The sequence below is a fragment of the Euwallacea similis genome, chromosome 18, assembly GCF_039881205.1.
Source record: "Euwallacea similis isolate ESF13 chromosome 18, ESF131.1, whole genome shotgun sequence".
In the NCBI taxonomy this organism is placed as follows: Eukaryota; Metazoa; Arthropoda; class Insecta; order Coleoptera; family Curculionidae; genus Euwallacea; species Euwallacea similis.
Window position 1 is genome coordinate 1,776,099 of NC_089626.1, and position 23,542 is coordinate 1,799,640.

Below are 23,542 nucleotides of genomic sequence, written 5' to 3' on the forward strand. Positions count from 1 at the left end.
ACAAAATTACCATACTTTTGAACCTATGAATGTGAATTATCAATACCTCTAAATGTTTGTTTAATGACGTCGAGATGATCTCTAATCTGCGCTCCAAAAACAATTGATAAGCAAGATGATTAAGCTGTTTTATTAGTTTATTCTACTACACACGATGTGGTTGAAACGCTCGTTATTGAAATACGGACGCAGTTACTCGGTAATTGCTAGCAAAGCAGAGCTTCTCTCAGACACCTATCTGGTAAACAAATCCCTCTTTCTCTCTCTCTACCTCTTTCAAATACACTCTCAATCTCTAAACACAAATATTCCACAGAAGAATCATGAACATATATCTAAACTTGTTGAAACGCTACACGAAAGAACTGGTCAAATCCTACAGGGGGGTGGAACGAGGGCTATTCAACGGCATACCGGCAAAGGAAAATTGCTGGTCCGCGACAGGATTAACTTACTGTTAGATAAAAGTTCCGCCTTTCTAGAGCTCTCAGCCTTGGCTGCAATTGATCTATATGAAGATAATATCAGCGCTGCAGGGATTATTACTGGAATTGGGAGGGTGCAAGGGTAAGAAATTTAAATGCTCCCAATTTTTAAAATTATCTACATAAAAACATTAAAGGCAAGAGTGCATGATAGTGGCTAATGATGCCACAGTAAAAGGAGGCACCTATTACCCTGTCACAGTGAAAAAACATATTCGCGCTCAGGAAATTGCCCAGCAAAACAACCTCCCATGTATCTACTTAGTTGACAGTGGAGGGGCCAATTTGCCTTATCAATCTGAAGCGTTTGCGGATCGTGACCATTTTGGGCGCATTTTCTTTAACCAGGCTAACATGTCTGCAATGAGGATTCCACAGATAGCAGTGGTGATGGGGCCCTGTACTGCAGGGGGGGCATATATTCCTTCGATGGCAGATGAGAGTGTTATAGTAAAAAAACAAGGAACTATTTACCTTGCTGGGCCCCCATTAGTCAGGGCAGCTACTGGAGAACAAATCTCTGCCGAAGATTTAGGGGGTGCTGATTTGCATTGTTCTAAATCAGGGGTAACTGATTACTATGCCATCAATGATGAGCATGCTTTGCAGATTGCTCGAGCTATTGTAAAAAATCTAGATCAAGTCTATAGAGTATCATTCAATAAGGAATATGAGGAGCCCTTGTATGACCCTCAAGAGCTCTATGGGATTATCAGTAAGGACATTGTAAAGCCCTTTGATGTGAGGGAAGTCATAGCTCGGGTTTTTGACGGCTCAAAGTTTGATGAATTTAAAAAGAAATATGGAGAAACTTTGGTCTGCGGTTTCGCTAAATTATATGGAAAAACGGTGGGAATTTTAGGTAATAATGGCGTTCTGTTCTCAGAGAGCTCCCTCAAGGGGGCACACTTTGTGCAGCTTTGTTGCCAGAGGGACATACCATTGATTTTCTTGCAAAATATTACAGGTAATTGTTTTTTTGTTTTTTTTAATTTTTAAATTAACTTAAATACACTTGTAGGCTTCATGGTGGGGCGTCAAGCTGAAACAGAGGGCATTGCTAAGAATGGGGCCAAATTAGTCACTGCAGTTTCTTGTGCTAAAGTACCTAAAATAACTCTTATTATTGGTGGCTCTTATGGGGCTGGAAATTATGGTATTCTTTCTACTACAATTAAGGGCAAATATTACGTGTATAACTGAAACAATTTAAGGAATGTGTGGAAGAGCTTATTCTCCTCGTTTTTTATACATGTGGCCCAATGCAAGAATTTCAGTCATGGGGGGCACTCAAGCTGCTGGGGTACTCTGGCAGGTGGCTAATAAGGAAAAGAAAGAGGAAGAGAAGGAGCAGTTTGAACAAAAAATTATTGATAAGTTTGAGAGAGAAGGATCACCCTATTTCAGTACTGCCAGGTATTTAAGGGGGTTGCAGAAAGGGGATAGAAAGGCAACTTGAAATTTCTAAAATATATTTCTAAGTGGCCTTTCTCTTGCTTAACATGTTTTAAGGTATAATCTGTAATCTTTTTAAGAATATGGGATGATGGGGTTATTGATCCAAAGGACACAAGAAAGGTTTTGGGATTGAGTTTAGCTGCAACACTCAACAGTAATAAAACAAAGAAGACTTCATTTGGTATTTTCCGTATGTAATTTTCTTATTACTATTTAAAAACACAAAAAATATATGTATTTTTTTACTATTTTGCCACAATTGTTGTATCTCTTTTTTCAATAAACCGTAGGTGTTTCTTCTTCATTTTCTTCAGTTTCTTTGTGTTTGTAATTACTTGCACTACTTCAGACTTTTTCCGATTTTCCTCTTGTCGTTTCAGGTTATCCCTCCTGCGCTGCTTACGCATCTCCTCCTCTTCAGCCTTTCTAGCTTTCCTCTCTTTTGAGGCTTCTTTTACCTTCAGCAGTTTTTCTCGCAGGGCCTGTTTTCTTTCAAACGAGCTTTTCAATCCTTTAGTTTTGATATTGGAGGAGAACTTTTTTTTCTCGGATTTCCAAAAACGACCCGATTTAGGTTTGCCTTTCGGAATAAGTGTAGAAGGTTTGCCTTTCGGAATAAGTGTAGAAGGTTTGCCTTTCGGAATAAGTGTAGAAGGTTTGGAGGTATTGTTGGGAGTGCTTTTTTCGGGTTTCTCCGAACCTGTCACGGGGTCGGAAAAAGTGGATGGGTTCAGATAGTCTTCCATGCGGAGGATATTCTTCTCTTCTCTGTTAATTGGCATTTTATTACTTTGTTTTGAGACTTTTAGAGGATAAGGTACAAATTGAAAAATATTAAAACAATTCCATGAAACGATGTGGCTTGAAACATAACCTTAAATGTCAACACTGATTTTGGTGTCTTTTTTTATACCTGTCGAAATCTATTAACTTCTAACCAAAATAATTAAAACTTTAAATAAGTATCTTAATTGAGACGGAAATTAGTTCATTAAAGGTGTAAAGTTGGATTTTAATTTTAAATTGATGAGAATTTGTAAATTGCAAGGATAAGAACATTATATTACACTCCTTTTCACTTTTTATTAATCAGATCTACGGCTGTAGTTTTGCTTAAAATAACTATACAAAATAAGACGCGTTTGGCCTACTTAAAAAGCTGTTCTCTTTAAAATAAGATATTGTTTCATCATAATTTATTTTAAAAGGATATAATAGGTATATTAGTTTAATCTAGAATTATCGTCCTTCTTTGGACTACGTTGTCAGCCATTTTCGAATATTTGAATTATATCCTTCAATCAGTAAATGTCAAACAAGCAATTTGTAAATTAAAAAAATTATAGATGAAAAATAGCTAAAACTCCTTCAATTCTAACTGGAACCCACGTTGGAACCACAATAAATTGCTTCTAAATTGCACAACTTCCCAAATCCATTCTTTTCCGATAAGGTGCAATCGCCAAATATGAGCCAGTTCACATTCAAAGTGATAGGCTCGAGACATGCGCCCGCAACTCACTTTCACCACTTCTTGAACCCATTGCAAGGCGTTACCTTGAATTGTCCGCGTTACGCTACGGTGAAAACAAAAAGCAAGATGGTAAGTGTTAAATTCCACACTAAAAACTGTGAATAATTCTTTTTTACTTGTGAACCTTAGGCAGATAAGTTGACTACTGAAGAACGCAATACTCAGCTAAATACTCTTCTGGGCAAAGGGTGGACGTTGCAAAACAACAGAGATGCGATTTATAAAGAGTTCCAATTCAAGAATTTCAATGAGGTATTTTATATTCTTTAAAAAAATATCTGAAATTTTAAATAAGCACATTTACAGGCGTTTGGTTTCATGACTCGAACAGCCCTGCTTGCAGACAAGATGGATCATCATCCTGAGTGGTTTAATGTGTACAATAAAGTTAATGTTACCTTAAGTTCCCATGACATTAGTGGGCTGAGTAAGAGAGACCTGAAGTTGGCTAATTTTATGGAGGATGTGGCTGGAGGGTTTAAAGTTTAAGGGATGATTTCGTTGGAAATTTTGTTGTTATACTGAGTGAAACTAGTGTTGATTATAATATTTTAGTTTATTGTACAAAATTGTTTATTTTCATAGTTCTTTTAGGGCAGTACCAGATTCGGAAAATTTTCAAAGTCAAACTTCTTGTATTTTGATTGTAGCAAATCGCGCAGCTCCATGCTGTGTGTGTAGTCTCGAGTCTCACAAACTACAACAACCTGCAAATTTATCATTAACCACATACTCCTCCTTTTGGAGCTTGCAAACCTCAACACTAAACACATCAGAAGTGACCCAAGCCCTTTCATGTATAATATCTTTAATAGACACTCCAATCGAACTAATTATCTTGCACAGCTCGCAAATGCCCCCCGGTCGATCGCTGACAGTCACTCTGAACTTAATTAAGCGCCCATCGGCTGCCAGACCTCTTTCGAGGCATCTCCCAAGGATTGTGGTGTCAATGTTGCCACCACTTAATATTAGCACTATTCTACAGATAAATTTTTGAGAGTTTTGAATTTTAAAAGAGGTTTTACTGCTAAAAACCTTTTGCCTTTAAACTCATCTAGCTGCCCCGCTAAAATGGCGGCCAATCCACAGGCCCCAGCTCCCTCTACTACACACTTTTCGTTTTCCACAAACCGCAGAATTGCCAAAGCAATGTACTCTTCCTTCACTACTACCTACCAAGAGAATCCTCACTGTGATTGTATAAGCAAAACTAACAGTGAAAATTTAACCAGTTTGTCAAGCAAATCTCTAGAAGTTTCCCATGCGTTGTAGCCCACTTCAGGTACCGCTAAACCATCGGCTAAAGTACCTTCGATGGGGGTGAACAAAGGGCCCCCATGAGTGATTGCTTTGGAGTAGCTGGCACACCTTTCCGACTCGACGCCCTATTAGAACATGCTTTTTTTTTCATGAAGAAAAACAGAAAAATGGGCCTACTATAATCTTAATGTTGGGGTTGAGCATTTTAACGGCCACGGAAACACCGGCGAGCAGCCCCCCGCCCCCTGTAGGTACCACAATCGCATCAATGTCTTCGACTTGTTCTAAAATCTCCAACCCCAAAGTCCCCTGACCGGCTATAATGTGAGGATGGTCATATCCGTTGATATAAGTCAAATCCTTCTCTTTAGAGAGCCTGTAGGCCACCTTTTTAGCCTCTGCCATATCCTAATTAACCAGTAATGACAAAATGTAGTACAAATAAAGTATAACAAAAGTAATAACATGAAAGATATTTGAGTTTATGATCAATATTAACTACCTTGCCCTCAATGACTACATTTGCATGGTATTCGCGACATTTCTGGATCTTCATTATGGGTGCTATAAGGGGCATTACTACAGTAACAGGGATGCCCAGTTGGTATCCATGGTAGCACACTGCCTGCGCGTGATTGCCCAAGGAGGCAGCTATAACCCCACGTTTGCGCTCTGCTTCATTGAGCATCAGCATCGCATAGCGAGCACCCCGTTCCTTGAAGCTTCAAATCTCTTAATATAAATCCCCCAAGAACACTTTTTTTTATATTGTTCCTACCTTCCTGTGTGCTGCAAAAAGTCCTTCTTCAGGAAAATGTCCATCTCAGTTATCTGAGAAATGTGGGACTTCTATTGGGAGACATTAATTTAACAGGAATTTGTTCTTGTCTAACTTACTTCACATGGTGTATTCTTCACCCCACTGCGTATTTTGTAGGCCGCTGAAGTGATCTCTTCGAAGGTAATCCTTACTGGCTTCTCAGGATCACAAAAAGGATCGTCGGGCAGGTCCTCAGTTTCCTGAAAAAGACTTGTCTTAAAGCTGGTTTTTGGGTTCTATGAGGAATTGGTACATTGAGAGGCATCATGGGTTAGAAATGTTTATAGCTCAGCTCATTCTTGATGGTTTAAAATATGATAATCCTCGATAAATAGCAAATATTTTTATTTGTGCAAAGTCAGGTCAAAGATTGCAGATAAGCTAGAATTGTTTTCGTATTAAGCTCACTTACATTCAGGGTGATTGTGGTAGATTTATTGTCTGGATTGCTGTAGGAATACTCCATCGCAATGCCAGTGTGATACTAGACGTTCCAAGCAATGTAATAAAACTTTCAGAGCTTCATATGAGATATTATCTTGACTGACCATTGTTAGACTGAGTTATCTCGGTTGTTTGTCATTTCATGTTTATAGAATCATTAGTGATAAAAAAAAAATTGTCTGGTGCGGTTCTTTTTACTGTAAAATGTTTTGAAGATTTCGGTTGGAAAAACTACTTATAACCGTATTATGAAGGTAGCCTAAGGGCTATCGAATGACCACAGTAGCTTTACTATTATTTGTACGGTTTTGATGCGATTCAATCCCTTAAAATAACTAAAAAACCTTGAGGAATCACACAACTTTGAAATATTCCGCTCCTAATTCCGCCATTTTTATATTTTGAATTTTAATTTGTGGTCACGAAATGTAAATCGTTTTTCATGGATGAGAATTGTTAAAGCATTGAGAAAAATAAATGGAATACTAAAAAGAGTGTAGACATTTTTTTGAGGGGAAGGGGGGGGCGACCCCGGGGATAAAAAAATTTGGACAGTAAGACGGTACTAGAGTCCGTACTACCAGTCTGTATTGGGTTTCATCTACTAAAAAACCCCATGTTTGCAGAGGATTTCGAGCCCGTGCTCGAAGTTCTCGATCACGCTTTTGGGCCGCTTGTATTTTTGGCATCAGATTTCAGAATCAAGCGGGATTATCGTTTTTCACTATGCCATCTCTCTAGGCCTTTGTTGCCTCTCGCAGGAGATGAGTCAGAGATTCCTTCCGGATCTTTGGCTTGAATTTCCCCAACGACTTCTTCTACGCTCTTCTGTCTGCCTAGACGCTTTTTTCTTCGTCGGTTTCATCCTTTTGGTTGCCATCGCGCAATGATGAGTCAGAAGTATCAGAAAAGCTATCAGGTCTTTTTTCTTCCATGATTACAGGGGATGAGAGTGTAGAAAATGTATACAATAAATACATATACAAACAGTAATGCTGCCAAAAAGGACTATGTTGGTTACCATTTTACTTAAAATGGATGTATTTATCTGACACCATGGTGACAGACCTATATTTTTGTGAGGTTATAAATCCGTCGATATTTATTTGGATCCCAAATTCGTCACTTGTTATCCCTTAAAATTCCCCTAAATCTCCACGAAACATGGTGGAGACTGATATGGAATGGCCTTGGCAATACAACTTTCCTCCTTTCTTTACGCTGCAGCCCCATCCTGAAACTCGAGCCAAGCAGGTTCAGGCTTGGAAAGCACTCATTCTGGATTACTGCAAACGCTGCAAACTCTATCTCATAGACGTGCGTGAAGCAGGCAACATCCCGTTATTCAACAATACTACAATCAACCGCAAATTACAGCAAGATGTCATTATTTCACTGTTACACGAGTTGCAGAAGACAGGACATGCAGCCCCAGTAGATAAGGTAGTTATATTGTGTGATTTTTATTTTTGCATGTTTAGATATGAGTCTGCTTAGGCCAAACACCGGTGGGAGATATATTGGCACACCCTGGAAGAGTGGGCTTCGATGGTGTATGACTATATTTCTTCCCAGAGAATGCAAGGGTCAGTCGTGACTTTTTATGAGCTGTCGCAGGGAGAGGATGCACAAGGAGAGGAATTTTATGAGATTCACCATGAGGTGCTCATAAAGGCCCTGCAGGCTCTGGAGAAAGAGAGAAAGTGTGAGTTGATTTTGAGTGATGAGGATCAGGGGGTTAAGTTCTTTTAATTATTTATCAACAGGTTTGTTGAGGCATTTTGTATTTTTTAATAAATTGTATTTTATATTAAAAAGTATTTATCATTTAATTTATGTTTTTTGTGACTGATTTGACTCAAATGGAGCTGTTTGTTTAAGGTTTGATTGTGGGAGCTGAAATGTGATTAATGAAAGGGGAGTAGATTTCATCTTTAAATGAAAGAGTTAAATGTATATACATTGTTGGATTTATTTAATATACAATTAATTATTTTTTAAATAAAAACAATCTTTTTCCTCTTATCTCTCTTATAATACAAAAAAAGTGGTAAATACAACAGTTAAAAATTATTATTGTTTTTGGTACAATTGCCTTGTTTTAAGTGAGAGTTCGCCGTTTTCTTTGCAGCGTCCACAGAAATCCAAAACGCGGATTTAAATAAAAATTAAAATATATTTTGTTTTTTATTTAAAAATATACATTTTGTACACAGGAGTACCACAGCAGATCAATCATAAAAAGTCCATGTCCAGGGCATTGTAGAGGGCGGCAATTTCGCTGTGGCTAGTGATCCGCCAAAAGGGGAAATTTAGGGTTTTTGCAGCCGCCTCTTCATCCTGACCATCTCCTATCACTACATAAGTGCAGTTTCTGCCAAATCGAGCAACAATTCGCTCAAAACAGCTCTCTTTACCTATAAAAAAATACAAATAAAATTTTAATTGGGGATTATGAAGTCCTACTGACCAATTTTGGTGGCGGAATAAATATTGTCAATAGGAAAAACGTTGCCCAAACCAAAAAGGAGAACTTTGGCAAGGGCTGGAATGAGCTGCGTGGTGGTCACGAGGACATTGACACAGTTGCTGCGCGAATTAATGAGAGTGAGGCACTTGTTCGCTAAGGTGAGCCAGTTATCGGTGACAGCTTCGATTTCCTGGCGCAGTTGCAGCCATTGCTCGCGCTTGTTTGAGCCCAGGAGACCTCCCACACTGTAACTTCATCCTCACAGCACCTCTAATCATGTTGAATATAATATTATATACCTGTTACGGTAATTGTTGTAAGTTTCCTTGATTTTGCGATAGCGAAACGCGAGTTTGCGCATCCAATCCACACCACCTCGTACCCCTGCTGCCAAGCATAAGTTGCCACTACCAGTGGCAGAGGCTGCATGGAAGCCATCAGAAGTGAAATTATAGTTGGTCAAATCTTGTCCATTGTCGTCTGATGAGACGTCGTCTATGTGCACTTGATCACAGTCCTAGGGAAAAAATGTCATTAAATTGATGTCCTCCAGTTCATTTTAGTTTTTGGAAAAAAATCCAAATGGCATTTAATTTTTTTGCAAAAATTACACCTCTTCATGTGATAAACATCAACTTGAAACCTTATTTCTGAGGTTGGAATGCAGGCATTTTGAATTTTTTCTCAATCCGCCATTTTAACAAACATATAAAATTCGTCTTTTCTTAAAAATATATTGTTACTAAACTTTTATGGAAACCATATTTTAGGTAAAATTAAGAGTACCTCGACAATGATCTTTACTCACTTCAATATCATTGAAAAAGAAATGTGTGTCTGCCAAATTAAACACCATTTCTTCCATCTTAAAGCCCAGCTGCACGACATTTTGAGTATCCTTAAAGAAAACCGTCATTGAAGAACATCTTTTCTACCTTAAATAGCGTCCTTACTTTGTGGTATTTGGTGGCGTAGCTCCCCGTAAGGAGTGTGTGAAATATTATAATAGTTTCATCTAAATCCCATATAAACACCCTGTCCGTTTTGGACTCGGGCGTTGTTGGGGAGATGGTGTTGGTCCGCCTGCCTCGGCCCCGCGCTCTAGTTTCACCCGCTACAACAAGAAAAGTTAAATTAGGAGCCCTTGTGAGCCTGTTAAAACTTACCTAAGGTGGTTGCTGATGAGTCCCGGGACCGCCTGGCACCGTCAGTTTTCAACGGGGACGTGGAGGCTTCCGCAAGGGAAACACCGTTTGAAGGGCTTTCTATAAAAAAACAGAACAGAAACCCTAATGTATTGAACACTGGAAGTCCGGCAAAGGGGGGGGGGCAACCTTCGATATCAGACGAGTCCGAATCACTGGTGTCACTATAGGCGCACAGTTTGAGCATATTATTGAACACTCTCAAAGAGATGTGCAAATGAGGTGCAGTCCTATGGGGAAAATCACCAGTTTGGGTCGGTGAAATTATTAGGGCAACAAAGGAGTATAAATAAAAACTAGGAAAAGTGAGGTTAAAAAGAAAGGGTGCCGGTCGTGATGTTTAGAAGTCTATGACATATCAAATGTGGCAACGGTACAAAAGATGGCGCTCGTGATGGCATCAAAGATGTACGGTCATGCTTGGGGGTAAAAAAATAATCAATTTATAATACTGTCAAAAATTTGGAATGTCATTCCAAAGACAGAAAAACGCGGTATTTTAACTTGTTATGTCTTTCATAAATTTCTTTCTGATGCAATACTGGCGCAATTAGAGCACATTGTAAATGTAAAATAATTACCAAAATACCATAAAATAGAGGTACATGAAGAACAGTCATCACAATGAAACAAGACTCTCACCTGAAAGGGCTCCACTTGCAAGCTGATAGGTAGAGGTGCTAATGCTGCCGCTGGAGCTTGGGGAGCTCACATAGGGCGAATAGGACTGCGAGGCATAATAGCTGCTTGCATATTGGGAGGCCTGCGAGTCTGTGTAAGTTGAGCTGTAGGCACTGTAGTCTACCCCCTATACAGGACGGCTCATGGGTGTTAACCTGCCCAGAAACTTTTAAGGGGGTGATAAATACCTGCGTAAACCCTTGGGCGAAGCTTGAAGCTCCACTGCCAGCCCCTGACCCATAGGCGTATGGGCTGTATTGCCCCGTCTGGGCAGTGGCGGTCCCGAAAGCGGTTGCTGGAGACCCGTAGGGGGCCGCAATGTAACCTAAAAATATCCTCCAAAGTTTATCTATGATTTTTATTTTAGTTCCTACCTGATGCTTTGCAAGAGGGATTGAGTCCTCGGGAAGAACCCAGCGCGTAGGGGTACGACGAGGAACCGTAAAAGGGGCTCGAGGCCGAGGACGACATGTACCCCGAACCGGAGGTGCCATAGGCTTGGTGCATGCTGCAACAGAACGCTGATAAGCAAGTAAGTACCCCATGTGGGTATTGTTTATTTAACTAAAGCCCTGTTTACATTGGGCGCGTTAAAAAAGGCGCATAATTAACGGCGTCAGATGTTTGAAAAACGTGAGATGTTGATGTTTCCGAATTTTAATGGGGAGAAATAAAAACGTCGCCCCGCGCGCAAAGTGCGCGTTCTGGTTTATAAATTAAATTTAAATGGGATTTTATTCGGGGTCCTCGAGAGCGATGTTTTGTTTATCAAACGACCGTGTACGAACACCTGGATTCCGTGACTTCTTTGATTAAAAGGCAACGTGGCGCTCTTCATTGGTCTTTTACCTATTGTAATATTGGTGCGCCTGGGTGTAGGCCTGCGGATAGTCTTTGTCGTAGGCGGCGGCGCCGATGTCCGCCGGCGACGCCCCGTAGAAGGGCGCCGCCGCTGTCACGACATCTTGGTGGTGGGCGGTCAGGGCAGCCGCCACGTCCGCCTCCTCCAAACCAGGCGACTTAATTTCGCTCTTCACTCCTAAAAAAAACCAACGACTTATGTTTTACCTGTAATGTCTAAATTTGCTGCTAGAGGGTGTACAACATGTCGCCATTATCTTCAGTTATTGGACCGCCCTCTGGGAGCAAAGTACAACATTTTTTTAGACCTTGATCAGCATTACCATTCGGCCACCCGGTATAATTTTGATATTTATTATCCTTTCGAATTTACCTTGAGCATCGATAAGAGGCCACCCGACGGCAAAATTGGCGAGGCAAGCGGGGGCGGCACTGGAGAGGGCGTCCGAGGCGGCGGCAGCACCGTTGAGGTGGGTGGCGGTGGGCGGCGAGCCGCACGAGCTGGAAGAGTGGCCGCTTTGAGGCGAAATTGGCCCCTGAGCGGTCAGTCTAAAATAAAAATTGAGGCGCGTGTTTAATATACGGAACTAAATCGGGTAGAGAGGGCGCTACGAGATTTAAACTCAACAAGCCAGAATGATGACCGCAAACGTCGTCATTATTCGTCAAATTTAATGTCGAAGATACTCGTTTTGTTTATTTGTTGACTTGTGACAGATATAGTTGCCAATGTAAACAAGCATAGGGGAAGCACTTCTATCAAATCTTTGTTAATCCATCGCAAAAGCGTTAAAATCAGTTGGCGTTTTTGTTAGGACGAGGGCAGTCGAACCTGCAAATACCGAAGAATGCAGGTGCCTTTTTTCCTCTATTTTAGTTATTTTCTCGAACTTTGCACTTGCTTGGACTTGGCAACGGGGCGAAGGTTCCTCTTTTCTCACATGCACATGTGCTGGCCAAATGGCTTTTTGTCTTTTGGGCCCATTAAAAGAAGCGAAACACTTGTTGTCTCAGCTCAGCTGTGCCGCGATAGGGCCTAATGGATTTTCGTTGAAAAGGACGTGCGTGACGGGTCTGCGACGTTGATGAATTAATTTCGATTCGGCGTTGACACGATTTCCTAACCGACTTCGAAACCGAGAAAATCGATGGTTTGTTCACCCCTGCCGGCGTGTCGATTTGACACTCGATACTCGTGCTCGTGCGGAAACTAATACCACCCCCTCAAAGCAGGCAAAGATAATATAACTAACCACCTGGACGAGGGTGCTGCAATATTCAAGACTTCAAATGTGACATTTCATGTCACGATCGTATTCACTCTCTTTGCTCCGTGCAGTTTGTCCACCAGTAGTCACAGCTATTGGCAACGCCGCCGCTTTTAAAATTTCGATATTTCGGAAATTTCCTATACACAAACACATGCAGAGCAACAACATCACGATTATTATGAGACATGCGGCCTGACAGATATAGTGCCCCCGAGGTTTTTACTTAATTAACGTAATAATATCAGGGGCGTAGAGTGACGGGCCGCATTAGCGGCTCGTAAATCGGTCCGGCGACTGGCACCGCTAGTGCTAGAAACGAGACGAGACGCCACTGCGACCGAAACTCAAGTGATTAAAACCCATTTGCACTTGTCGGGGACCTCGTAATGTCTTTTTTCTGCCTCTCTAATGCGTTTCGACACTTGTTGGTACCGAGAGATAATCGGACTATAAATAGGATTTTACGAAGAGTTTTTTTGTCCCCTCATGAAATTTTTGCTCGGCACGACGCTGTTTCTGAAAAACGCAGGAAATTTCGTTGCACATAACAAAACATATCTAAAGTTCAGTGATGTAGTCATTGTTTAAGAACTGTGCCGAATATTTTGATATAGAATTTACGTTTAGTCCCTTTTAATGGTTAGGAATTCTATTACTGATACGTTCTTGAACTTGCAGGAATTTGTTTTTCAACTCCTGCAAAAGTAAAAGAATGTTGTAGAATCGAATTTAATTTAAAGCGGCGACATAGGTTTACTTGCAGGGAATATTGGGAATATTACGTTTTGAATTCGGTGACAATGTGCCCCTGCGTCATTAAGAATTTGTTGAAAGCGTCGGGACGCTCCCGATTTCTTCGGGATTTTTTACTTAATGACAATTAAATTGGAATAAAGCAAAGCAAGGCAAAGTCGGCTCCTAATGTTGCCAACAATAAATCTATATATTTCACGAGTTTAGGATTTTCGTCCGCCCTTTATTTTTACGATTCACTTCATTCAATTCCACTTGAAATAAAAGTACAGCAACATTAGGCTGTATTAAAAAGAGCGACTTAACCGTTTTTCTCTATTTTGGAATACTGTAACGTGTTTTTTTTATTTATCAGCAATTTGCAGTGAAAATTAAAGAACCTTAAAGAAGAAATCTTAAGCTGTGAAAAGCAGTGGTGTAGCCGGCAATCCATCATCCCGGGAATTCCAAATATTTTCGCAAATCTGCACGTGCTATTCATTCAAGTATATCACGCCGGACAAGTGACAATAATGGCCCTAAAATCGGGCATTTCACGCCCAAACAATCGGAAAACGGTACTGCAAAAGAAGAGGCACTCGAAATCGAGACAACAATACCCCGGCAAGGGTCCGCACCCGTTTGCCGTAATGAGGAGGGCCCCACAAAAGACCTGTTCCCATAAATCTCCGCGGTCGTTTTCATAATAGACACGTTATTAGGGCCCCCGGGGGCGTATGTCGGAGCTTCTTGTTGTGGGTTTCGTTCACGTCTTTTGAACGCCCTGTATATATTTTAATCGGTGTGTCCGTCGGCCTGCGAACACCCGGCGTTGCTTCTCTTCTTTTTAATCTTGTCGGCTCAAAGTAAACATGTGTGTGTGTCGCGTTTTATTTTCGTAATTGTTATTATGTGCCGCTTAAATGGCCATTTGTCACTTTCGGTCCGCACGTCGGTGCCACAGTTTCCCTTCGCGGTGCCGCCACTGTCGACCAGGTTTCAAGACAAAAACCGCCCGTCAAGTCCTTAACTTTTCACGTCACACCCAGCAACTTGTCAACCGGCTGGGTCTTTTTATATTGCGCCTCGTTGCTATTATGAGCAGGCAGAGAAATGGGCTTTCAGCCCCATGGACGTGTAAACAACGGGCATTGCAATGATAACGCCGCCTCAGGCTTTTAATTCTGCTGACTGCATTAGCCAAATTTTATAAATAAATAAATACCCAACATTGTGTTAATGAGTTGTTTTGCTTTTGGGTGCTGCTGCTGCTGCGGCGTAAGTTTCAGCCGTCGATGGTGCGGTGTCACTTCGTTGAAGGGGCGAAGTGGTTCCCGGAATTTTACGAGTTCAGTCCAACAAGCGATTCCAGGTATTGTCCGTTCTCGTCGTCCAATGGTCGGTGGCATTTTTGTCATTTTCGAGCCAGACCATGCGGAACGAACGACGGCGAGGCTGTAAATCTAGATTTTTTAATTTTCCCTATATAGTGCGGGTGGCTACACAGAGGCGCCTTGAAAGAAGGGAAAGTAAAATTACAAAATAATCGTTGAAAAACCAGTTTAAGAGCGGTGTTAGAACGCTAGGACTATAGCTCTCAGAGGCTCGATATTACTCTAAATGTATCAATGAGTAACACGTATAATAAATATGGTTCCTTCGTTAATATTGTGTACATTCCCTGCGAGTGTGGGATTACTTCCGCGGCCATCTTGCCATCGCCTGGCATTTGGTTCGTTATTGCCTTGTCCTTATGTCAAATTCTGACTTTAGCCATGTATTGTTTCCGGTTAGTTACTTCGCGAGGAATTTTTCTAGAAAGTTTTCCGCAACGGTTTTCTACGTTTTCGGAACCTTTAGTATATGTTTCGGAAACTGTAGTAAAAAGTCTCAAAAGTTTCTATGGAATATGTATTTAATTTAGTGTAATTCCCATCGTTTAAAAGGTTCTCAATTTTTTGTTTATACACAGTGGCTCCGTTCATTATTGTCATAGCGTCACCTTGAAGTTAGCTGGAAAAATTTTAATATTATTATTTCTACGCAAAGAATAGAGCGCCTCTTGCTCGATGAAAGTTAAATTTTGTTTACTTTGAGAAGGTTTATGTAAAATTAGTTTTGACCTAACTATTCGACCTATTATGAATAAAGCTCTTGTCGGTGTTCCCGTGATCAGGTTTGAGCTATTTTTTGCTTTTTTTGAGCTTTACATTGACAAAAAAACAGGATTTTTTTATCTGCACCACTAACCGGGCAATTTACTCTATTACTCAAGCTGAATTCGAAGATTGCGGCATACTTTCCGTTGGGTCAGAAATGTTTGATGCGATTCGCAATAATTTCGTGGCGTCACGGCCTACGTCATCACCGCGTTCCAGAACCACTTTCCCTTAAAATGCCAACACAATTCAATGTTTATAGGGACGATACGCAAAATAGCGTATATTGATGAAATATGGCGATTTACATATAGGAACATTATATGTCGTTTTACAAGAAATTTAATTCTCAGCGCATTTGCTAATCTAATATACAGAGCATTCCATTTAAAAACACATTTTAAGTAGGTTTAACATCTAACCGTAAAAGTATTAATTTAGGGCAATTGGAGTTCAGCAGGGGCAGTTGAAAATCTTAATTTTTGTTCCACGCGATTCATAAAACTCAGTACTTAGTGTTGAATAGAGACATAGAAACAAAGGGTGAGTGTTGGATTTGGTCCTTTCTTAAAATGATGTTTTGCCCGAGTAGGGGAGTATTTGGAGGTTTTCTCTGAGGTTAAATTCCTTGGTATATTTTCCTTCTCTAGTAGTGTAAATAGCAATAAATATCTCGCTGTAATTCTCCGTGTCAAAATTTATGCGCAGTCCCAGCACAAAGCCGGCATTCATTCACGATTCTCGTTCTTCGTCTAAACTCTATTTATTTTTTCGACTGGATACCGGTTCGATATACTCCGCAATTTGTTTGTTTTCAATCCGGAATTTTTGGGGAATTTATCGCCGGATCGCTTCGAATTTGTCTCGAACCTACGCGGCCCCTTTGTGGTGCTTCGGTGATAGAGATTCGTATCTAATTGGGGCCGCCGGAACGTCTGGCCGCCCCGATCGATCGCTTTCGCCTGTTTTGTCACGTAATGCGCCGGACCTCCCGGATGACCACCCAGGAACCCCTTTGAACTATGTCGTAATAATTCAAACTTCAAACGGCCCCATAGAACAACACGAAAGTCAATAGCGTTTACGACACTTTTTGTGTAACACTAGCCGACGTTTTATTGGTCGTATGGATGTGTGTGAAGGTTGCTTGTTGTTGCAAATGCTATTTCAGGCCCAGTGTTATCAGCCTCAATGGGGATTAAGAGTAATAAACAGATCGACACCTCGTAAACATCCCATTACGATAAAGGCCTTAAATGCGAAGCGGAAAACGTCCTCTTTTGTTGTCTAAAGATGGCAGTTCTGTGCCCCATTTGAGGATTAGTTTCGCGTGACTATTAATCGGCTTAAAAGGGGCCCGTTTTGGAACCCATTGTCACGTGAAGAAACTGTCATTTGATGGAGGATGTTGTGCATGTGATGATTGGTTATTTTTCCACACTTAGTTATTTTTCAGTATCTGTCAAAATGTGGCAAGCTTTTCGTACTGATGTTTCAGCGTCAGGATTGTCTTTACGTTATCCACGGCTATGTGCGCGAAGTAAAAAGTAACAGCGTACACGATTTTTAACAAACGGTTATTTTCACGACAAGAGATGTTTTTAAATTTTAATTTTCTGGTAATTCGTATCTAAAGTACCGCTAATTTTATACAAAATATTGTTTGGATTCATGGATGAGTCATAAAATTTACATCTTATACACACCAATTTGCTATTTCACGCATTTGGTACAAAAATACTTGAGTCTTACTTAATGTACTTACGTATTCTTAAGTATTAAGTGGCAACAGAATAAATACATTTTCGCAGATACTCCATAATCTAAACCGACAATTAAATGGGTTTCATTTCGCAACTAGTTACATAAATCAACCAGATACCTCAATTTCTTGTAATTTTACTTAAATTTGATTTTTTGAATGTAGCCAAACACAACAACATAAAAATGTGTGCTTGATAGAATTATTGTTAGTTATTCGCAGTATCGATCCGTAGTGAAATCGATTTTTGGCGCAGTCGATTGGATCACTGCCGTTGATTAAGTGAGGAACGATGATTTACACAAGAGCTCCAATCATAAAACGTCACCGAGGGGGCCGTAGAGGCATAAATCTCGGGGGCATTCGTTGCGTCCGCCGGCGTGAATATTGGATACTTTAAATATTTTAAAGCGTTGAGGTTTCTTTATATTTGACACCGGGTCATTAGTTAGGCTAATGTATGGAGGTGGCTCGTTATAAATTGTCCGGTTCGAGATCGAAATTTCGATAAAACCTCGAAAACTGTTGTTGATACAAGATAGTAGTCATCAATGGGCGCAGTACGTAAATCTTCGGTTTTGAACGAGGGTCGTTTTGTTTCGCGAAACGGTCTGCTGTCACGATGGCGAGGCCTACGGATCCATCATTCCGGGGCTGGTTTTTTAATGGCGCACACGTGGGACTCAGACTTTCGGTCGGGGAATGAAAACGTCACTTTACGCGACGTTTAGGGCAATGCCTGGAAACTCCCCGTGTGTTCGAATAATCGATCTGCCCCTGAAATAATCTTCTGGGAAGCGATAACAATAATCGAAAAGATTCGAAGCTGACAAGATGTAAACCAGCTCGACGACCCATTACGAGACCGTAAAAATTCCCAAAAACGCGTTCTCAAACGGAGTCTCTGCGTGGTACCGGCTGTAAAAATTAATTTCCGATTACCATCTCTGGACCCGTCCACCGATCTAACGACAGTACCACCCGATTTTCCCCGGACCGGGCGAAAAAACTGACGAGCGAAAAGTCAAACTTCTTTTGTTTTTATTTATCTCGCACCTGACGCGCTGGGTGTTCCGTGTACCCGATGGTATCGATGCCCATTTGTTTACCGGAGGTTCGCGCTACGACATGGGACAGATTTGTTCGAGAATGAGAAGGAAATAGGGGCGCATTGAGGCTTTTGTCTTACCACTTGCGGACCACCCCAAACCCAACGAGACCTCATTATTTTCGTAGTCGATAGGATAACCAAAAGCGTAAAAGAAATTTCCCAGAGCGTCTCGTACTTTTATTTTTTTTTAGCCGCGCGTGAAAAATTTTTTAAGTGCACGTAGCGGAGCAATCGGGGTGGACCACCGCGTAAGGTATACGGCAATAAATCTGAGAATTAAATATGCGCAGGCAATTTAACAAGCGTTATGCACCCGTTAAGGCCGTGGAAATTATGAAATTATTCAAATATTTCTGCGTAGAACCAGCGAGATGACTCGAGATGGTATCGTCCGGAGACGGGTCGTTATGGGTGGCGGGAGTGCAACTGAGAGAGAGAGAGAGAAAGAGAGAGAGAGAGAGAGAAAGAGAGAGGAGACGCGGTTCTATTCTCGCGCGGAAAAAACTGGCCAGGTCCAGCTGGACCACACAAAATGGCGTACGTGTCATTTCGCCGTTTCGGGCCTCGTTAGCGAAGCAAAACACGCAGTTAGTCTTTCCTGTGGTCAGCAATGGCTGCGTTTACTTTGTGTCGCTATGGAAAACCCTCGAAATTGCCATACGCGAAGGCAAACACCCGAAGACAAATATCGGTGGAGGACCACTCGAGATTCCGTGTTTAAAAGGTGCTACCTGGCGCTTTCCTTTTGTCTATGGTTGTAGCCCCAAATGTAACATGTTGAAACAAAAAAAAAAACACTTTTTCGACGCCGGTCGGTAGGATCAATAGTGAGGATTTAAGACAGTAAACCCGATTTTTACGTTGCCATTGTTATGACGGATTTAAGTTGGCGCAATGAGTAGGATTTCTAGGAACGTCAGACGATAGTTTTTGAATTTTCTGTGATTCCGGGACATACATTGGCTGATGTAGATTGAGGCAAACGTCACTATGACTTACCTGTCTCTTTCCGTTGGGTCTGATGTATCGGTTCTGGCCCGTTTCACCTGCAACAAAAAGATATTTCTTTGGTAATAACATTAATGCTGAAACTGTCCCACCATCAACGCCACGAAATATTCCTTTCAAACCGAACGAAGGGAGCAATAAAAAAAATCAACGAACGTTAAAATTTCCAGGAAAACGGTCTGTCGCATGTGGCGGTACCACCACCACCACCGGCTCGCCTTCGGGAATTATCACGGAACCCATAAATCTGCGGCCAAAACGTGTGAGCGTACCCGTACGTGTGACAGAGACGGAATAAGGAATCCGACCGTTGGCAGTCACATCTGAAACGGATAAATTGGCCTGCCTCGCCCGGTTGGCACTTTTCGGATGATTTACAGCCCGAAATCTTTTCCCTCTACGTGTACGGTCCACTGTGCCTGCCGAGTTATCGGTTTCACATGTTTGGGACACTTTTTTAAATTATTTCAAGGTTAAATTTCGGCAATTAAATGTGCTCCACAAAGAGCCGCCACATTCGTAGTAATCCTAAAGTAGGTGAATCTTGGCCTGGAAATGGCCAATTTTAGGGCAAGTACCATTGCGAAGGGTCGTCACTGTCTATTTTGCGTCGGTTCATTTTTTCCAGCAATTAGAACAACTTCAAATGCGTCAGGGAAATCCGTTGGACGTTGGAAGGCTCGTAAGTGAGCCCCGATGTTGTTGACGAGCTTACAGAGGAGTCGTCTTTGGTCGATTGTTTCGATTACAATTTTGACGGAAAGAATTTGATTTATAATAATATAAATGGACGGATTAATTAAACGAATTTTGGTCTGAAATGTCACGAAACGAACGTATTGTGATTAAAATGTCCGGTCGAAGTTTCCTCGAGGTCTTAAGGTTGGGAATTGAGGTTAAGTAGGGCTGCATCCGGACATTAACAGTTTTCAAAATGATCGGCGTCTTTGCGGTTCATCGACGTACGGGCTCAATTGAACATGGGAAAAATGCAATTGTTATAACTAATTTTTTGATATCTTTAAAAAGAATACGACTCGAGCAGTTTACTAAATTAAATTGTTACTCAATTTCCAATGTTTCTACCGAATTTTGGGCTGATTTCGGTCAAAGAAGACGCGAAAAGCGCACGTGAGTGAGTAAAACGTGTTTTCAAAAGTTTTTTTGGGATTTCGAGGTTGGAAATCAAAGGCGAGTAGGGTCGCCGCAAACTGTTAAAATCACGAAAATTCGTGGTGATTGTAATGGAAACGAACGAAAATACCTAAACCGCGCTGGCGTTTTTTGAGGTGCTGTTTTTCTGTCTAAATTAAGGTTCCAAAGCGTTGTAAATGCAGTTCAACCCATTATTTTAGAGACCCTTGCAAAACTTGAAAATAGGGGTCAAAGTGTCCCTGTATTTTATAAATGAAAGAGGTAGTACGATCCAATTTGTGCAGGCTTACAGAACACGTTAAAATGATTGATATAAGGTATTTTTTTAGAGCAGTTTCACAAATTTCTGAGATATTGGCATTCAAAATTGACAAAACATAGCTGCCTCCTTTGAATATTTAGTGGTAAAATTTCATAATTCTTGAGATGTCGTTTTCTCGTCTAAATCGAAGTTCTGAAGCTTCGGAAAAGGCACTTTCAAAGTCCTGAAAACGGGTATCAGTATCCCTGCATATTAAAAATTAAAGCAGGTAAAACTCGGTGTATGCGGGCCTAAATATTTAAGGATTAATTTGAGGTATTTCATAATTACTGAGGTATAATGGGGGCAATTTCTTTCATAGATTAAAAGAAGTATTGCTATCTGATTTGCACAGACTTATAAAGCATATTGAGAGGATTCATTCAAAGTATCTTTTTGTTGGAAAATCTTTCACATATTTCCGAGATATTAACATTCAAAGTTGGCGCAAAGCAGGTACGTCCCCGACTCCCCCCTGTTTTCGATATTTCTAGCAAAATTTCATAATGTTTGAGTAGTTGTTTTTCTGTCTAAATTGAACTGTTCGAAGCTTTAGAAAAAGCACTTTCAGAATCCTGAAAATGAGTATCAAAGCACTCCAAGATGTCAGAACTTGAAAGAGTTCTTACAATTCGGTTGGCGGAGGCTTATAGAGCACATTTTCATATGATTAATTTGAGGTTTTTCTAAACCAATGCATCTACAGTTTTCCGAGATATCGGCGATCAAAATTTGCAAAAAATAAGTAGGTATCTTTTGCGTCCTTTCTTGAATATTTCCAGTAAATTTCGTAACTTTTGCGGTTTCTTAGCAATGAAAAAGCAATTTGAGGCATCATTTAAATTTGAAGTTGGGTATTAAAGCGGCAGTGTGTGTCAAAAATTCAAAGAAATATTAAATCTCTATTTATCCACCCATATTTATTTGAGGTATTTCATGATTAATGGGGCATGGTTAAAGGCGATTCCTTCAAAAAGTCCCGAGATATCGGCCCTCAAAATATTGAAGTTGCAAAAAGTATTGAAAATTCTGTTTTTCTCTTGATCTGGCTACATAGTAATATGGTGCCGGCGGATATCTGTTCTATTTCAATGTTTCTCTTAATCCTTTAATCAGATAGAGACATTTAATCAGAAGAGACAAAGTGATGATATATGCTCTATATTTGAGTTCTAACTACGCGGTTAGTTTAAGAGCGATAGATTAGAGTACTGTTAACTTTATCTGGAGAGTAATTTCCACGGATACCAGCAAACTAGGCAATGCCTTCTCTTTGTTTCATAGTTGTGGTAGAAAGTAATCTAGTAAAATAATTGGGAGTTTGATTTTTCAAGACTTAGTACTAAATTGAGCTGTTTGTATTAAGATATAATTGAGTACTCAAATGAACTTAATAATAAGGTATGTAACTTGGGGTTGCTAAATTATATTGGATGGACATTCGCGAACAACACTTTCTGTCCGATTGTTCTTCCAAAAATTGTTGGAGATGCAAGTTCAGTTAAAACAGAAAAGTCATTTTTTTGGTGATTTTCTTAAAATGTTCGCAATTCGCATCTCTATGAATCAGCAAATTGAGCCAGATTTTAGGGATGTAAAAATCTGTACCTGCATATAAACGGATTGTCGAGCAGCGTATTAATGAGAGTATAGATTTGAAACTCTGAGAATCGTGATTCACGATCGTGTTTAAAATCTACGCACTTTTGATAAATTTCAATATAATTTATGCCCTACCTTGGGCTCGCACATCTTATCGATCATGGTGCACCTCGAGCTCTGCGCACTGTTCAAGTAGTTGCACGGCATCAAAGTCACCGACATTTTCAGGGTACCGTCGGGTACGGGTACCATCCGCGAGCCTCACCACCTGCGCCTCATCGGCAAATTTGCGCACCACCCGCACACAAACACAACAAACAAACAAACAAACAAAAACGGTAAACAGAGCGTTACTCAATATAGGCTCAAGTTTGATCTGTAACCAGAGCCTCTAGTTATTTGACGACCGTGGACCATCGACTGCAACTCGAGGAGTTTGGAGGGGCGCAGCGGACCGCGCTCCCCTCTGGTGGCCGCCGCGCACATCGCACTCTCGCCAATCGCAACGCTCCTACGGGGCGGGGCTGTGCCACCCCCCTCCTCCGAAAAATCGTACCATTTTTATTTTAATTAGAGCGGTTTGATTGATTTTTCAAAAAAGTGACGCTTTTGACAAGTGCCTTCCTTCCTCCCGCGAGGCGTAAATTAGGCCTTAATTGGGTCTCCGGGTGGCGGTTTTTTCAGCGCAGCCCCATGTGCCCCGCTAAGCCGAATAATTACGCAATAGTGTGGCTGAGGCTTAATTGACGCAGATTCCGCGGCCCGGATGATTGATATTGCAAGACGAAGCTCCCGGCGGACGCTCCACCCCCTCTCCGGGGAGTTCCGGGGTTTGGTTTTTATCAAATTAATAGCGATTATCACCTTTTTGTCATGCGGGACAGGGTTGGTATTTTCTAAGTGCTCTGTGGTAATGGCGACATGAAAATCCCTGGAGGGACTATCAAAATCGCCGCCATTTTTTAGAGCCAATTACTGAAGTTTGACAAATACAACATATTTGTCCATAACTTTTCAATCAGTTTTATTATTATTTTTTTATTTGTGTAATATGAACTGGATATACTGTATACACATTTTAAGGGACGTTGTTTGTTTACTTTTATGTGTCATTGATGACACTACTAACGGTGGCCATTTTTTTGCTATAAATTAATCTTTTTTTAATTTTATGGTAGATGAAATTATAGTGGTTTTAAGACTTCTACCATTTTCAGAGA

The 23,542-nt window shown here is 40.8% G+C and overlaps 6 protein-coding genes across 8 annotated transcripts; 3 read left to right on the top strand and 3 right to left on the bottom strand.

Annotated features, from left to right (window-relative positions):
• The first annotated feature begins 139 nt into the window (after positions 1-139).
• Mccc2 (methylcrotonyl-CoA carboxylase subunit 2) lies at positions 140-2,174 on the top strand. The gene is made up of 6 exons (XM_066398862.1): positions 140-241; positions 317-567; positions 623-1,452; positions 1,507-1,641; positions 1,700-1,901; positions 2,021-2,174. Exons 1-6 carry the CDS (start codon positions 155-157, stop codon positions 2,139-2,141), a joined length of 1,626 nt encoding a protein of 541 aa, XP_066254959.1. The 5' UTR covers positions 140-154; the 3' UTR covers positions 2,142-2,174.
• LOC136414705 (coiled-coil domain-containing protein 86) lies at positions 2,150-2,806 on the bottom strand. Its single transcript, XM_066398877.1, has one exon. The coding sequence runs from the start codon at positions 2,723-2,725 to the stop codon at positions 2,189-2,191; it is 537 nt and encodes a 178-aa protein (XP_066254974.1). The 5' UTR covers positions 2,726-2,806; the 3' UTR covers positions 2,150-2,188.
• Positions 2,807-3,390: 584 nt separating this feature from the next.
• Positions 3,391-4,495, top strand: Pcd (pterin-4a-carbinolamine dehydratase). Its single transcript, XM_066398887.1, has 3 exons — positions 3,391-3,546; positions 3,607-3,729; positions 3,784-4,495. The coding sequence occupies exons 1-3, from the start codon at positions 3,412-3,414 to the stop codon at positions 3,964-3,966; spliced, it is 441 nt and encodes a 146-aa protein (XP_066254984.1). The 5' UTR covers positions 3,391-3,411; the 3' UTR covers positions 3,967-4,495.
• On the bottom strand, positions 4,047-6,104 carry Srr (Serine racemase). Of its 3 annotated transcripts, none has more exons than XM_066398884.1 (9): positions 5,973-6,104; positions 5,638-5,760; positions 5,519-5,589; positions 5,243-5,462; positions 4,918-5,148; positions 4,710-4,865; positions 4,516-4,652; positions 4,234-4,459; positions 4,047-4,184 (listed from the first exon to the last, which is right to left on the bottom strand). In XM_066398884.1, the coding sequence occupies exons 1-9, from the start codon at positions 6,024-6,026 to the stop codon at positions 4,068-4,070; spliced, it is 1,335 nt and encodes a 444-aa protein (XP_066254981.1). In that variant the 5' UTR covers positions 6,027-6,104; the 3' UTR covers positions 4,047-4,067. The 3 variants fall into 3 exon arrangements, with proteins under 3 accessions (XP_066254981.1, XP_066254982.1, XP_066254983.1); XM_066398885.1 differs by lacking the exon at positions 5,973-6,104 and adding an exon at positions 5,814-5,937; XM_066398886.1 differs by lacking the exon at positions 5,973-6,104 and having other exon boundaries at positions 5,243-5,470; positions 5,638-5,806.
• Positions 6,105-7,064: 960 nt separating this feature from the next.
• Positions 7,065-8,077, top strand: Vps25 (vacuolar protein sorting 25). Its single transcript, XM_066398804.1, has 2 exons — positions 7,065-7,447; positions 7,502-8,077. Exons 1-2 carry the CDS (start codon positions 7,169-7,171, stop codon positions 7,754-7,756), a joined length of 534 nt encoding a protein of 177 aa, XP_066254901.1. The 5' UTR covers positions 7,065-7,168; the 3' UTR covers positions 7,757-8,077.
• Positions 8,078-8,160: 83 nt separating this feature from the next.
• On the bottom strand, positions 8,161-22,753 carry eya (eya transcriptional coactivator and phosphatase 2). Its single transcript, XM_066398803.1, has 13 exons — positions 22,458-22,753; positions 19,256-19,302; positions 11,595-11,770; positions 11,210-11,399; positions 10,735-10,868; positions 10,549-10,685; positions 10,322-10,487; positions 9,641-9,739; positions 9,428-9,588; positions 9,283-9,372; positions 8,774-8,991; positions 8,475-8,719; positions 8,161-8,421 (listed from the first exon to the last, which is right to left on the bottom strand). The coding sequence occupies exons 1-13, from the start codon at positions 22,572-22,574 to the stop codon at positions 8,240-8,242; spliced, it is 1,962 nt and encodes a 653-aa protein (XP_066254900.1). The 5' UTR covers positions 22,575-22,753; the 3' UTR covers positions 8,161-8,239.
• Positions 22,754-23,542: the final 789 nt, after the last annotated feature.